Here is a 13,350-nt window from a genome sequence, read left to right on the forward strand (position 1 = left end):
TCCCGATGGAGTCCATGGTTAGGGCTCCATGCAGGCTATTGTTCCTTCGGAAGATCTCCGGTGGCGTCATCCTCGGTGTGAGCTCCGGTGGCATCATCCTCGGTGCGAGTTGCGGCAATTCTTCTGTGAGGTTTGTTTTCCTCAACCGGTTGTTGATGGGTTGGAGGAGTTGCATCCCGATTTTGGGTTGTCTGCCTTCTGCATCGGCGAGTTTCAATCTCGTGGTGGCGGATTCTATTGGATGTGTCAGATTTTATCTCTTTCTTACCTGCTGAAGTGGCAGCCGATGATCGTTTAGTGCTCCTTATGCATGTCGACGGAGGGCTCAGCGTGCTGTCTCTTGTGGCGTTACAAAGGGTTGGTGCTAGTTCCTCACGTCTTGAAGGTGATCTCATCTCCATCATCAGCGGCAAGCACCTGATGCGTTTGGGGACGAGGAAGATGAATAGGAGGTCTTCAAAAAGGCTTCATTGTAATTCTTGTTTTCTTCAGGGTCCTCTTTGTAATGTGTGGGATGTAATTTCCAACTTTTACTAATATAAATCCAACCCTGCTCGGAAAAAAAATATATGAGCTACTCCGAAGGCATGCTACCTTTCACAAACAGTGGGTCCAAGGGTGACAGTCTCCTCCTTGGTTCCTTAGTCTTCCTCTTCGACTGACACGACAAAGCACAGTTAGCTGCAAATGAACTTGGTAAAATTCAGTAACTTCTATACATCACAAGTCTGGTAAAATCGATTTCACTAATCTGTCATGCATAATCTGTCACACTAAACCTATGGGACAAAATGCATAAGCTCGAAACAATAGCTACCAACATCATACAATTAATGTCCAGTAAACTAAGACATTATTCCTGCCTATGCAGAAATCTCACCAAGTAAACACAAAGAAGCCTATGCCTATGTCATCGAGGTATTTGTTGCAAATGCGCACAAGCAGCCTTAGTAACACAGTGCATTTGGTTGCATTCAGAGATATGAGTATTACATATCAAGGCAAACTATGCGAATAACTGAACTATTAACTTCATTGTTCAGTTAAGTGGATATGCTGTAACTTGGATTTATATGACACTAGTCATATTTTGTGGCCATTCTTTCTCTAACTTGGATTTATATGTTCCTATAGCAAAATTATTGTTAGTCTAGCTCATCTGTTCGATCTCCAGAACCACATATGCACAGGGATTCAAGAATTTTCGGATTCAGTGTATTGCTAGTTGCTCTACTCCATCTCAAATAAGTACACCAAAGCAGACTAACAAATGGAAGAACTGCAAATGATTTCATGGAAGGACAAAGACAAGGCGTCCTGCCTGTTCGTTTCAAGTAAGACAATCAAGAATTCAAACCTTCTGATGTGGATGGCACGGGTCTTCTTGCTGCGGAGGTTGAGTGGCATCCTCCGACGTGCGTGCAGACCTCTCGATGCCCCGCCCTGTTGCCCCCGACGTGCGGCGGAGACAAGGACCGAGGCATAGGGGGCAAGGACTAAGGCTGTGGGCTAGGTAGGAGGCTTCGTTTTCCAGCGTCCAGACGATCAGAATAGGGCGACAACTTACTAGAACTTGAGTTGAACAAGTCGCCACGACAAGGAGAGGAACGAGTTGAGATGGGAGATGAATCGAGATGAGGGAGGGGCAAGGGACGGACGGGGGTATTACCCCAGTGGTACTGTAAGTAATTACCCCCACTCCATAAGGAGAAATAAAACTAGGGTTCATGAAGTACCTTTTTAGCTGCTCCACCAAAATAGAAATATTAAAGATGCTGCTCCATAGAGTTAGCTGATCCATGAATCGGTAAAACTTGGATGTTTGGAAGGGCTCTGTCCAGATCCAGGGTGAAGTTTGAAGCTAAAGCCCTCCTTAACATGCCCTAAGTTACTAACCCTAGGGAAAAAAATCCTTACAAGGCAGCAACACAACAATGTTTTCATGAAAAAATTAGTCCAACATTACATGAGCAGTAGCTCAAATTTCGGTCTGCGATGATCATCACCGCCACAGTTCCTTCCGCTTACCATTGGCGGTATCCAAGGAAAAATCTTTCCGTTTTGTCTCTCGTTCCCACTTGCCAGTTGGTTCTCAGCACTACAATCTTCAGGAGCGGCCGTTACACTAGCGCTGCTTCCAACATCACATCAGGGGCCAGACCAAGAAAAAATTTATCGATAAAAAAAAATATTAGAGGTTAACGATAAACAGGATTATCGGATTTATCGGAATTCTATCGGTGATACGTAAAAAATTTTGAACAAAATTTGAAAAAAGGCTCAATTTATCTTAAAAAATCACATAGATTGCATCCAAATCATTTAACATAAAAAATAATACATAAATGAATTAAGATTGGAGAGGTGATATGACGGTCTGCGACCTGCGGACCGACGTTTTGTTACTCGCATGTTGAATCCGGAAATCAAAAGACGCTAAATTCAAAAATTACCAGAATTTTTGGCCGATAAGTAAATTTACCGGCCTTTGCCGATAAATAGGATTATCGGGTTTATCGATTTTTTTTCGGCGATAAATTTTTCACAGGGCCAGACTGCCCATGCACACCACCGACGCAACTACAAATGGGAGCAGCTTTTTTCATAGAAATCCTCGATTCCTCTTCAATGAGCTGATCTTGAGTTCTTCCACTCCCAAAGTACTATGACCTTGTCGCTCCATACCAGGGCCCCTCCATATGAATATCCTGATTTTCATCAACACCAAGTGCTTCAGAGAACTCGTAGAAGCTGTGGTAGAGAAATGTTCCACCAGTTCCAAAAGATCTGCTATTCTGCTCCTTCCGTGACATTAAGGGTCTGACCAGCAGTGCATCCTTCTGTTTCTGCTTCGAAATAATCTCACTATAAATCCACATAAATATCAGTGAGTAAATAAGGTCACATCACTAAAGTTCGTCACTGAAAAGCAAATCCCTATTCCCTTGTGGTGTTCCTTGGCAACACATAATATTGGTGACAGGTGAAGGATCTATCATTTCTGGTATCAAGCGGATAAGCATGACATATGCACTTACCAAGTATTAGATGAATAAGATCACTTCACAAAGGCAGTATGAAGAGCCATCCATGTATGTACCTTCTGTATGCAGCACCACCGTGCTCTTGGGTAACCCAATCCACCTCGATTAGAGAGAGGTCTCTGCATCCAGAAGCTACATCAGGGAGCAAGGCATCTTGCATCATACCTTGGACACACCTGCGCTAATACACCTTGAATGTGGCCACGGTGCAGATCTACTTTTTCGTCCATTCCAAATGTAGGCTGTAACATGGCTAATATCAAAATGTAAACCAGAAAATCTGAAGTAACCATTAAGATGGGCACATAATATTCATCTATACTTACCTTCTTTCTCAACAAATGCATAGCAATCAGATAATCTAGAAGGATGGTCATTCCAACTCAACATCAGATGTAGTGTGTGGAACCCTATGCTCTTTTTATTGCTACAAGTCATCAGAATCAATACTTGGGATTATTTTCTTTAGTATATTGAATGATGAGGCAGGCATGCTACATTCTGCACTGAACTGCAGTAGCTCATTCTCTAGAACAGCAAAAGCATCAGCGAAAGCCTGTCATATAGGTGATGAAATGGTAAGAGTTCTCAAACATGCATTTTGTTACCTGTAAATTTATATGTTTGAAGGAATAACAAAGGATAATTATAACAAACCTTGATACATTGGTGAATGCGGAAACAATTCCTGCCCACATTGTTTGCTGGACAAAGTGGATCGTCAATGTGAATTGGATCAATGCTGCAAAATCAATCATATGAAAAATTACCAGAAGATGACAGGAGCAAACGATGTAAAATTTTAACATCGACTTATTATCACCTGTGCCCTCTTTCTCGATTCAAATAAATTCCACTCCCTTGGATGGATATACGCATATGGCGTGGATCAAATATGTTCCTGGCATTAAGATTACTAGTTATATACACAGTATAAACTGTTCCAAAGGGGAATTCGGACATGAAGCCCCTATTGACATTCAGAGTTTCAGGCACACTTATGCGATTGGTTGACCTCATGTACTTGTGTATTTCTTGTGTATGTGCTAAACAACAAAGTGTTCAGGGGTATTTCCTTACCCAAAAAAGTACAAGAAATCCATCAAAAGGCTGCCCAGATTCTGCCAAGGAAATTACAAAAAATGGATATGATTACAAGGATACACAAACTAGAGAGAAAATAGTGTAGTAGACTGAAACACACATAGGGTGTTCAAGATTTGCAACTTACTTGATTAATAGGCCGACCAAGATGATGCTCATGCTGGAGAAAACGAACAATTAACAGCACCTGCAAAGAAAATTAGATTGGAACTTTATTTTTCACAGGCCCTCTCAAGATACCAAATTTGACACCAGACAAAAACTGGATCAGGTCAAATGTCATTGATCAACATAGTACACTAACATGGAAAAATTAATACAGGGCAGTAAGCTTGAACTGCGGTATCTAAGATCGCATGATATAAGCAAATAGAAGCTTGCTAGATTGTGCTTCGCTTCTTCCACGTTAGCTAATACAGTACTAATAACTGTAAGAGTGGAAAACCGTATATTGAAAGGGTTAATCCAGATTAGACAGTAACCCAACCATCGATAAATTCATGGTCAAAAATATAGAACTGTGACTAATCTACTAAACTTAAGGAGGAATATTTAACCGTTAACCTATAATTCTTATTTTTATAGCAACCTGGCGAGTAGATAGGTCTGCCTAAGTTTATGGCCTCATTCATGCATAAGAAAGAAGCTATCCAGTGCAAACAGACTTTTGAAAGCCATAAATTACCAACAAAGCAATCACAGGGTTATTTTAAAAAGCTACATACCAAACAGTAAGAGCTTAGGCCACCTGAATAGGGGTGGTCCAAACTCCGGTCAGCCAAAAACTTCTTCAGAATTAAGGCAAGAGGTAAAACCGCTGGAAATTGTTGAGTCAACTCACGGACCTGTAGAATTAATAATAAAAATAAGAAGGTGAGCAAATAGATAGGGAAACCTTGCTTACTGCTTAGTAGTTCTATCTTGCAAAAAAATTGCGCATTTTTGTAAGCACAATATCAACGTGTGTGGTATGTGCGATATCTAATAAGAAAATTCTACGGTCTGCCCTACATTACTCCATTTGAGAGAACACATGACAACTGACAAGAGTCAAGAGCATGATGAAATTCAAATGGTATGAACGATTTGTATGATGGCATTGTGTTGCAATAAATGTATGTATGAATTGTACATACAATTTGAATTATCATCATGCGTTTAACATAAATTATTGAAATACCAAGTGCAATATCACAAAAAAGCTATGGTAGAAGATAAAAAGAATCAATGTTTAGAACATAAAAATGGCAACATTGCATGTATAGCACATGAAATATCAAAACTAAGATGGTACTACTTAGTTATATCCAGCTACTATTACACATTATATTATGCATGTGCTTCTGTTAGATGATTCATGTAGTGCAGTAGTGGTTATTGCTAATTATCCAAAATATACAATACTTTGATACAAGTTGAATTTCTGTTACAACGTATTGAAGATAAGAATACAAGACAAAGTATCAACTACTAAACTGTAATCAAACAGGTCTAAACAAACTCTTTACATGAACGCTAAACTTAGAACTAACTAATGGAAATGAAGAAGAACTTGATTTCTTTCAAAATATTCAGATAGATAGTAGACTTCTGATTTACCAACTCAGTAGTCTGCAGTCCTGTGTGGGATGGCGATTTGAAACTTATATCAAGACAAATTGACTGCACAATATCCGAATCGTCCTTATTCATTTTTGAGCACACCTGCATGTTGCTGCCTTCCGAACTAGAGGTATCAGATCGCGGAGGGCTCCCTTGTTCTCCAAGCACATTAACTGAATATTCTTGTGAGCTATCCAGAATGGAAGAATACTCACTGGACATATTTGTGTCACAAGGTACATCCGCTACAAGCATGATCAAAGGTATCTGCACATGATATAAGAATGAGGAAAATAAAATAGCTGGTGAACTAGCAAAAGAAAGGCACTTACAGCTGTATTTTCAACCGTTTTGAGGGAATCACTCCTAACCCAGTCTTGGTTTGTAAGACACCTTGCCGCATGCTGAAAAGAAAAAGATGTTCCGTGTGAAAAGAAAAGTAAAACCATTTGTCCTCTGAGCATGCAAGCATGTCCATTTTATGTCCTAAGCAAACATGCTATTATGTGCATGCAAACTTCAGATGAGGATAAATGGGAAAGATTATAACATGGAAAGTGGGGGAGAAGTAGAGATAATGGCATTTTGCAAAGGAGACAGAAACTGAGTGGCATTTTTCCAATTCATGGAACCGAGTGGCATTGGGAAAATTGTTTATATTATATGTCATATCTTTTTTTGAAAAGGTAAATATCAAATTCTTGCCTACAAAAATAAGTTAATTACTTAATTAGACAGCTTAACATCAAAAGCCATCAATTTACCATGCCACGAAGATAGATAACTAAGTGAACAACTGGACAGCTTAAGTAGTCCAGCACATGTGCTTCTCAAGCCATACAACAGAGGAAAACAGAAAAGACTTAACAATTTACTTACTGCTAGGACAATTCTGACAAGAATTAGAGAATAACTCTAGTATAATATGTACTGGCTACTGCTGCAACCATGATAAAAATAAACTATAGAAGGACAAGACATTCTGATACAGCATAAGCATTTCCTCCTAACATCCAGTTTCTTGTGAACTAATAGCTTAAAAGCCGTTCAGGCCTAAAGTGGATAAATAAAGCACCAATTTTCATTAACACCTAAAAATTCATGTAGAAAGATTTGTCTCATTCGATTTTTTACCTGCTATACAATGCAGAAAATAAACAATATTGCTGATACTTCGAATATTTCATTCTGTTAGCCAGATGCATTACCTGTAGACATGTTTCCTTGATGCCATTCCGGCCTTCCAAAATTCCAGCTTCTTTAATAGGCTCCTGAAAGAAACTATAACTTAGAATATCTATAATAATATGGGGACAGATGCACTTGAACTAACCTGTCATACACTGTTAATAGTCATGCAACTCACCAGGTTTCGAACTGGGGGAAGAGAAACCACAAGATCAACATCACTAGTTGGAAGAGCCAAACCAGTGGCATTTGAGCCAAATAGATTTGTGCGAGAGCGAGGCCAGAGAACCTGCAAGCACCGTGTGACTCTTTTGACAGCCCAATTTATATAGGGCCTCCTCCCCAGATTACCAGCAGCAACCTTGCAAGTATTACAAACGGAATTAACATGTGCTTAGGAAAAGGAGACTTACGTTGACACAAATAAAGGCGCGTCATGCAATTCACTAGGAATCAGAGTAAAGGTTAAAGATCATAGCACATAAAGATGAAGACTGACTCAAAAGGCAGAAGATAAGGGGATATACCTGCTTACAGAATTGATCTATCTCTTCGTGTAGAGCATTGTGCATCAAAGAGAAGGATGCCTTGTGAGATGAACCATTTAGCATATCTGGTGGATGCACAGGCAATGCCACATCTGGCTGCAAAAGTAATATTAGAAAGGAAGAAAAGCTGCATAAATAATCATTCTCACTGTTGATGGAAGATTGGAAATTACATCCTTACATGTTGATCACGAGATAGCTGTGAAATCTTAACAAGGTGGTCCTGCAAAACAGTATCCTCAATTGATTGCACCAGTGTAGCAGCAGAAGCACCCTTGTTTCCCCATGAAGGCCATACAACTTCAGGACCATCCAAGCAAAACTGAGGCCTATGGAAAATTTTATCTTCCGAAAATAAACTTCTCATCCCCCAATGTCTAGGACTTGAGCTGCCGGATCTAACAATCGGGAATCCTCGTTTTCTTGACACTCCAGCAGGAGAAGGAGGTGGTAACCGAGGCACGTGAGGAACACTAAGTACTACTGGTGATGGAGGTCTTCTTGGAAGAGGTATGTCCCTCCTGGTTGAAGGCACACATGGGCTCCTGTGATCATGACCACCCTTAAAGTCAGATCTTGATGACCTCCGTGATATATTAGGAACAACTATCGGCCGCAGCATCGCATATGGCAATGTATCTCCCTTAACTACTTCACTGCCACAAGACGAACTCTTTGCAACTGAAGTAGTTTTATCTTCAGGACTATCTTGCATGGAAGATGGAGAGTGCAAAGCTTCATTATTGGTGTCATTCCCTGTTATTGAGTGAGCAATAGGATCCAAAGATTCATTTTGATAACAGGATGGAGTAGAGGGAGGTGATGATACACCATTTGCATATGTAGATGGAATCGCATTAGCCACGTCATCAACAACTCGTAGAACATCTGCCTCATGCCAAGCCCAAGCACTATCATCTGAACTAAGAGATGGTGGCCTAGAAAAACCAGTTCCTGCATGTTCTGCAGGACTCCAATACATCAGGCCTCCACCAAAATATTGGTTAATATCTCTTCCAGAATGTGCACGTCCATCTGATTCTTCTTCAGAAAACCAGTAGCTTTCAGTATCATCCCCAGCATCACTGTCACCAAAATATTTCCTATCTTTGTCACTGCAAATACCGCCTCTTTGCATTAGTTGAGAAGGAAACCCTGACCAAGCAGAAGATTGCATCTGTGGGGTATACAATGGATCATAACTTAAAGCACCATTCTGACTCGGTTTACCATAACCTCTAAAAACAGGAGGCCAATCCAAACTTAACGGCACTGCTAAAGAAGGTAACACTTGACTGCATCCAGCCTCAATTGGCGGATTTCTCAACTGATGGTTGGCAGGAAGAAAGGGTTGGTTGAATTGAGTTGGCCATTTGTAACCAACATCAAGATGCAACCTGTCCGCTGCGGCTGGACGCTGTTGCATTTCAGGAGATACAAAATGAGGTGGTGTTACACTAGGCCATTCATATGATGTTCCTCCCGGTAGGTTTCTGTTGTATGCATAATATTCACCTCCACTATTTTTCATTACTGCACCATTGTCACTTATAGCACTTTGAAGCATGTTGGCAGGAATAACAGAAGGTAAAATTTTGTCCGTTGTCATTACAGATTTACGATCCACATGTTTATCATCACAGCCAGATTTATCCTGTGCAGATCTTACTGAGTCAATAGAGTTTCCGCACACCTTATCAGAAGAAACATCATCACCTCTAGATGGTATACATGGCGATGACTGAACCATGGATTCATTTTGACTAATATATGGTGTGGCCTGATCATTCATATTGAAGGCATGAGATTCATGGGCACTCTGAAAACGTTCTGCAGTAACTGACGAGATGATTCTAGGAGAATACAAGGTGTCATCCAGTTTTGTGTTGTTTCTGCTGGCTTTTACATTTGTTCCATTAAGTAAAATGGAAGAGTCAGAACAACTAACTGCTTCAGGGATCTCGATCTGGGAAGGATGGGCATGAGATGGGAGATGAGGTGAGACATCAACTTCTTCAATAGGTTTATGTAAGGCTTCTCTAGCAGCATGAGGAACAACTGCCTTCAACTTGCTAGATCCTGGGTTCTCAGGTCTCATCAGATTTGATAGTTTTGTTTTCCCTTTCCTCTTGTTCTTCTTTTTGTTACATTGATTCTTGCAGTCATCCAACCGAACAGTTTGCCCCTGAAATATGGAGGAAATCACTCGTAAGTCATGAATTCATGAACAACTAAACAAAAAGGGAATTGTGCAAAATAATGCTTACCACCTTTATTGTTGGTGCAATTTCCCTGCAAGGAATTTCTTCAGAAGCAGGTCCAACAGATGGAGCGCACTGGTTTGGTAAAACCCTACAATTGCGAGTTTCTGAACTACTGCATCCATTGTCCTGGAAAGAAGTCCTTAGGTCAACTAGTTAACTAATCAGTGAAGCATATAGCAACATACTATAGCAAGCAGAGCATCAATCAGATATACCTTGGATTGTTTAGACGATGCTGTTAACTTTTTTGAGCTGTTAGACTTCTTCTTTCCTTTCCGAGTACCTCCACTGGTCTTTTCAACGTCCTTTTTTGAAGCCTCTGATGCTCCATCCCCAATAAGTTCGAGATTTATGCTTTCCGTCGACACCACCATGAGGAGCCCGCATAATTTCATCAGTATATCACCAGGAACAGTGCATGCCGACGCTAATGAAGTGAAAAAGATTGCATCACCACCACAGCAAATAATGTTGCTCTTCAAACACACTATCTCCAGAACTAATTGCAGTCTTTTCAACTCTTTAGCAAATATAGGCTTCTTCTTACAAGACAGAATGTTTGCAGCATCAATGGAAACAGGTCGATTCTTCCTGAAAAAGGACTGCCTTGTATGTTCACAAGAAGTGTCTGCAATAAACAATCCTGGTTCACCAAGGCAGAAGCAGAATTTGTCGCTTGAAGCAATATCTGATCCTTCAACAATCTCATTAGCCTGCAAACTTGAGCTATTAGTATATTAGATGTACTTGAGGCATAGCAAATTGCTCAGCATAACTCCACACCAACTTTAGAGATTCTCGTCCCAATCAAATTCAGTATTAAAACAAGCCTGTATGGGATGACAAAGAGCTTATTGTTTATGCACTCCATGTCTATATGGCTGGGCCAACATAAACAGTTCACATATGTGCGAAGATAATTTCTCCAGTCCATAGGCGAAATCACTCATTTTTAGATAATAATAATACACCACTGAAATCCGTGCTTCATTAGATCTACGAGCATAACAGAGTTCTACACAGCTAAATTATATATCTGTAAGCACATGTGTTTTCTAACATAATTGGTGAAAGAAAAGGTTTTCGTCGGAGCCCACAAGATTCCTTTACTCCTTTTTTCATTTAAAGTTGAGCCTACATTTGCTAAAGTCAACATTAATACAAGAAAAAGCAATCCACTGCCATTTCCTTTCTAAGGAACTATTACATGGTCAAGCGCACTGGCTTATTTTCCATCAACTGATTATAGAAACAAGATGTTCTGCCATCTTATTTCTGTTACTTTTTCCTTTCTTCCACCAACATCGCCAGCATTTCCTCATTTCCTTTCTTAAAACAAGTCAACAATAGCTACCCCCAAAAATGCATCAATATGGTTTCTACCACCCTAAGAAACACAACAAATTTCTTTGCCTCACCTACATATCATAACTAAATCACCATTAATTAGACTATCATTATTAAATCACCTTTAATTAGTCTACAGAATTTCACAACACATTCATGTAGTAACAAATAAATTTGTTCTCTCAAATCTCAATTCACTTGAATTAAAATCATACCCAAAAAAACTACAGAATTGTTTCTAAATTCTGCACTTAGCGTATACTTAATAGGCATGAATGCAGCGTGAGCAAGCATATTACCAGCGCCATTGCACCTTTCCCGAAGAATGCCCCCATGATCCTTGCTCTCACCCGAGGCTCCAGCTTCATCCACCAATCCACATAACCCTTCTCCCTCCAGAACGCGTTTGCAGCCAACCCAGCCTTCTCCTTCACACCGTTCCCAACCCTCGCTGTCTTCCTCCCTCCACCTCCCCCTGCCGCCGCCCACACCATCCGCAGCGCGATTTCCACCCTGTTGGCCACAAACTCCACGATCACGTAGTACCCCTTCGCATTCAGCCAGGGAAGCTCGGGGAAATCCTCGCACGCCAGCGTGGCCAGGTCCACCTCCCCTTCCCCGCAGCAGAGGAACCTCCCGCCGGAGATCTCGTCCATGGCCGCCACGAAGGCATCGAGGTCGGCGAGGAGGGCCTCGGCGACGGTGATCGCGTCGGGGCTCCGCGAAGACGCAGGGGACGAGGGGAAGAGGAGGATGTTGGAGAAGAGGAGCGCGTGCGCACGGGAGCGCGCGGCGGCGCGGGCTAAGAGGCCGCGGGAAAGGCGTGAGAGCACGGTGGGGCCGTCCTCGCGCGAGGAGGAGGGGTGGAGGACGAAGAAGGAGGAGTGGCCCCGGAGGCGGAGGCGGCGGAGCATGGAGAGCAGCGCGGCGGCCGCGACGGGAGAGAGGAGGGAGGTGGCGGCCGCGGCGCGCGCGGCGGGGGGCAGGGAGGCGAGCCACCGGAGGATAGCGGCGCGCGGGGACGAGGAGGAGGACGGGGCGGGGCTAGGGCTCGCGGCGTGGTAGAGGGAGAGGTGCGCGGTGAGGGCGTCGAGGAGCTCCTGCGTGGTGCGCGGCGAGGCGTAGGCGGAAGCCATGGTGGTGAGACCGGAGCGGCCGTCGGGGAAGGAATGCGTGCGTGGGGTGGTTGGTCGGAACTCGGAAATGGGGAGGAGTGGCGTGGCCTGGACCGGTTTGGTCTTGAACTCTTGATCTGCGGAGCACTGAACTCACAGGAGGACGGAGGGCTCTTTTTGCATAGGGGCACGTACCTTTGTTTATTTATAGAGTATGTTTCTATTTACATATAGGGATTTTTTATTTTTTATTTCAAAAATTGCAAAAATATACACCCACTTCGAAAATTTGCAAAAATAGACGCTAAACGCCTGTTCAGTGGGCGAGAAATATTTATCACATGTTAGAAGTTTAAAAATCGTAAAAATGTCGTGTTCCAATACTTTCAACCTTCAAAACACTATCTAAATCGTTATAAAAAAATCTAAAATAACTTTGTAGTGTAGAGGATGCTATAATCTATCATTTTACAAAAAGCAACAACCCATGCTTTAAATAACAAGTTGAATGGGCGAGAAGTGCCTGTAATTTTTAAAAAAAAAATACATATAGGTCCATCTGGCTTTTCCTCTTTGGGCTGGATTGATGGATTCAGGTGCACCTGTGCTTTTTTCAGATTTTTGGTCAGTGTGAAACTGACAGGTGTGGCTGGGTGTTCATTCTTGTAATCTTGCGATGTGTTCGTGACAGTTTTGCATTGCTTGTGTGCTTTATTCCCTTTCAAGAAGATCGATTATTACTACGAATCTAGAAGTGCCAGTTCATTCTGGGATTTCAACAGTTTTGAAAAAGTATAATCGTTCTTTGTGACTTGTTAACAAAGTAGCCTTTTGGGGTGAGTCGTCTTGGGATGATCGAAACAATGGAGAAGCAAATTTGATAATGCAGCCATCGCAGAGCGTAAGTGGTATTGTAGCTTGCCTCATATTTGTTAGCCAAAGTTATGCCAGGTAGGATTATAGTTAAAAATGTGCCAATTAGCAAATCCCAGTTCGGGTCAATTTCAACAACAAAATGAACCAAGTTCCTAATGCAAACATACTTTCATCACAGTTCTGCTCACAAATCATACAGTAGCCAGAATTTGCCTAGTCAGCCAACTATTTGGTGAACCCAGTTTTTGAAAGGTGAAATAGT

The 13,350-nt window shown here is 41.7% G+C and overlaps 1 protein-coding gene across 12 annotated transcripts; it reads right to left on the reverse strand.

Annotated features, from left to right (window-relative positions):
• Positions 1 to 1,821: 1,821 nt before the first annotated feature.
• On the reverse strand, positions 1,822 to 12,362 carry LOC133927191 (uncharacterized). Of its 12 annotated transcripts, XM_062373533.1 has the most exons (18): positions 11,397 to 12,361; positions 10,298 to 10,463; positions 9,966 to 10,177; positions 9,754 to 9,876; positions 7,668 to 9,671; positions 7,466 to 7,582; positions 7,117 to 7,299; positions 6,959 to 7,021; positions 6,083 to 6,154; positions 5,748 to 6,017; positions 4,874 to 4,993; positions 4,276 to 4,335; positions 4,125 to 4,165; positions 3,868 to 3,945; positions 3,702 to 3,786; positions 3,371 to 3,600; positions 3,039 to 3,286; positions 1,822 to 2,865 (listed from the first exon to the last, which is right to left on the reverse strand). In XM_062373533.1, exons 1-16 carry the CDS (start codon positions 12,231 to 12,233, stop codon positions 3,472 to 3,474), a joined length of 4,560 nt encoding a protein of 1,519 aa, XP_062229517.1. In that variant the 5' UTR covers positions 12,234 to 12,361; the 3' UTR covers positions 1,822 to 2,865; positions 3,039 to 3,286; positions 3,371 to 3,471. The 12 variants fall into 12 exon arrangements, with proteins under 12 accessions (XP_062229517.1, XP_062229516.1, XP_062229515.1 ...); XM_062373532.1 differs by having other exon boundaries at positions 5,853 to 6,017; positions 9,966 to 10,463; positions 11,397 to 12,362; XM_062373531.1 differs by having other exon boundaries at positions 9,757 to 9,876; positions 9,966 to 10,463.
• Positions 12,363 to 13,350: the final 988 nt, after the last annotated feature.

Source organism: Phragmites australis, chromosome 8, assembly GCF_958298935.1.
Source record: "Phragmites australis chromosome 8, lpPhrAust1.1, whole genome shotgun sequence".
In the NCBI taxonomy this organism is placed as follows: domain Eukaryota; kingdom Viridiplantae; phylum Streptophyta; class Magnoliopsida; order Poales; family Poaceae; genus Phragmites; species Phragmites australis.

What these genes read in the sequence shown, in the direction of transcription:
- LOC133927191 (XM_062373530.1), bottom strand. Translation starts at nt 12,233, where the DNA reads ATGGCTTCCGCCTACGCCTCGCCGCGCACCACGCAGGAGCTCCTCGAC. An exon ending in CATCGTCTAAACAATCCAAG is followed by an intron (nt 9,877 to 9,965) that starts GTATATCTGATT and finishes ACTTCTTTCCAG; the next exon opens with GACAATGGATGCAGTAGTTC. An exon ending in AAACGGTTGAAAATACAGCT is followed by an intron (nt 6,018 to 6,082) that starts GTAAGTGCCTTT and finishes TATCATGTGCAG; the next exon opens with ATACCTTTGATCATGCTTGT.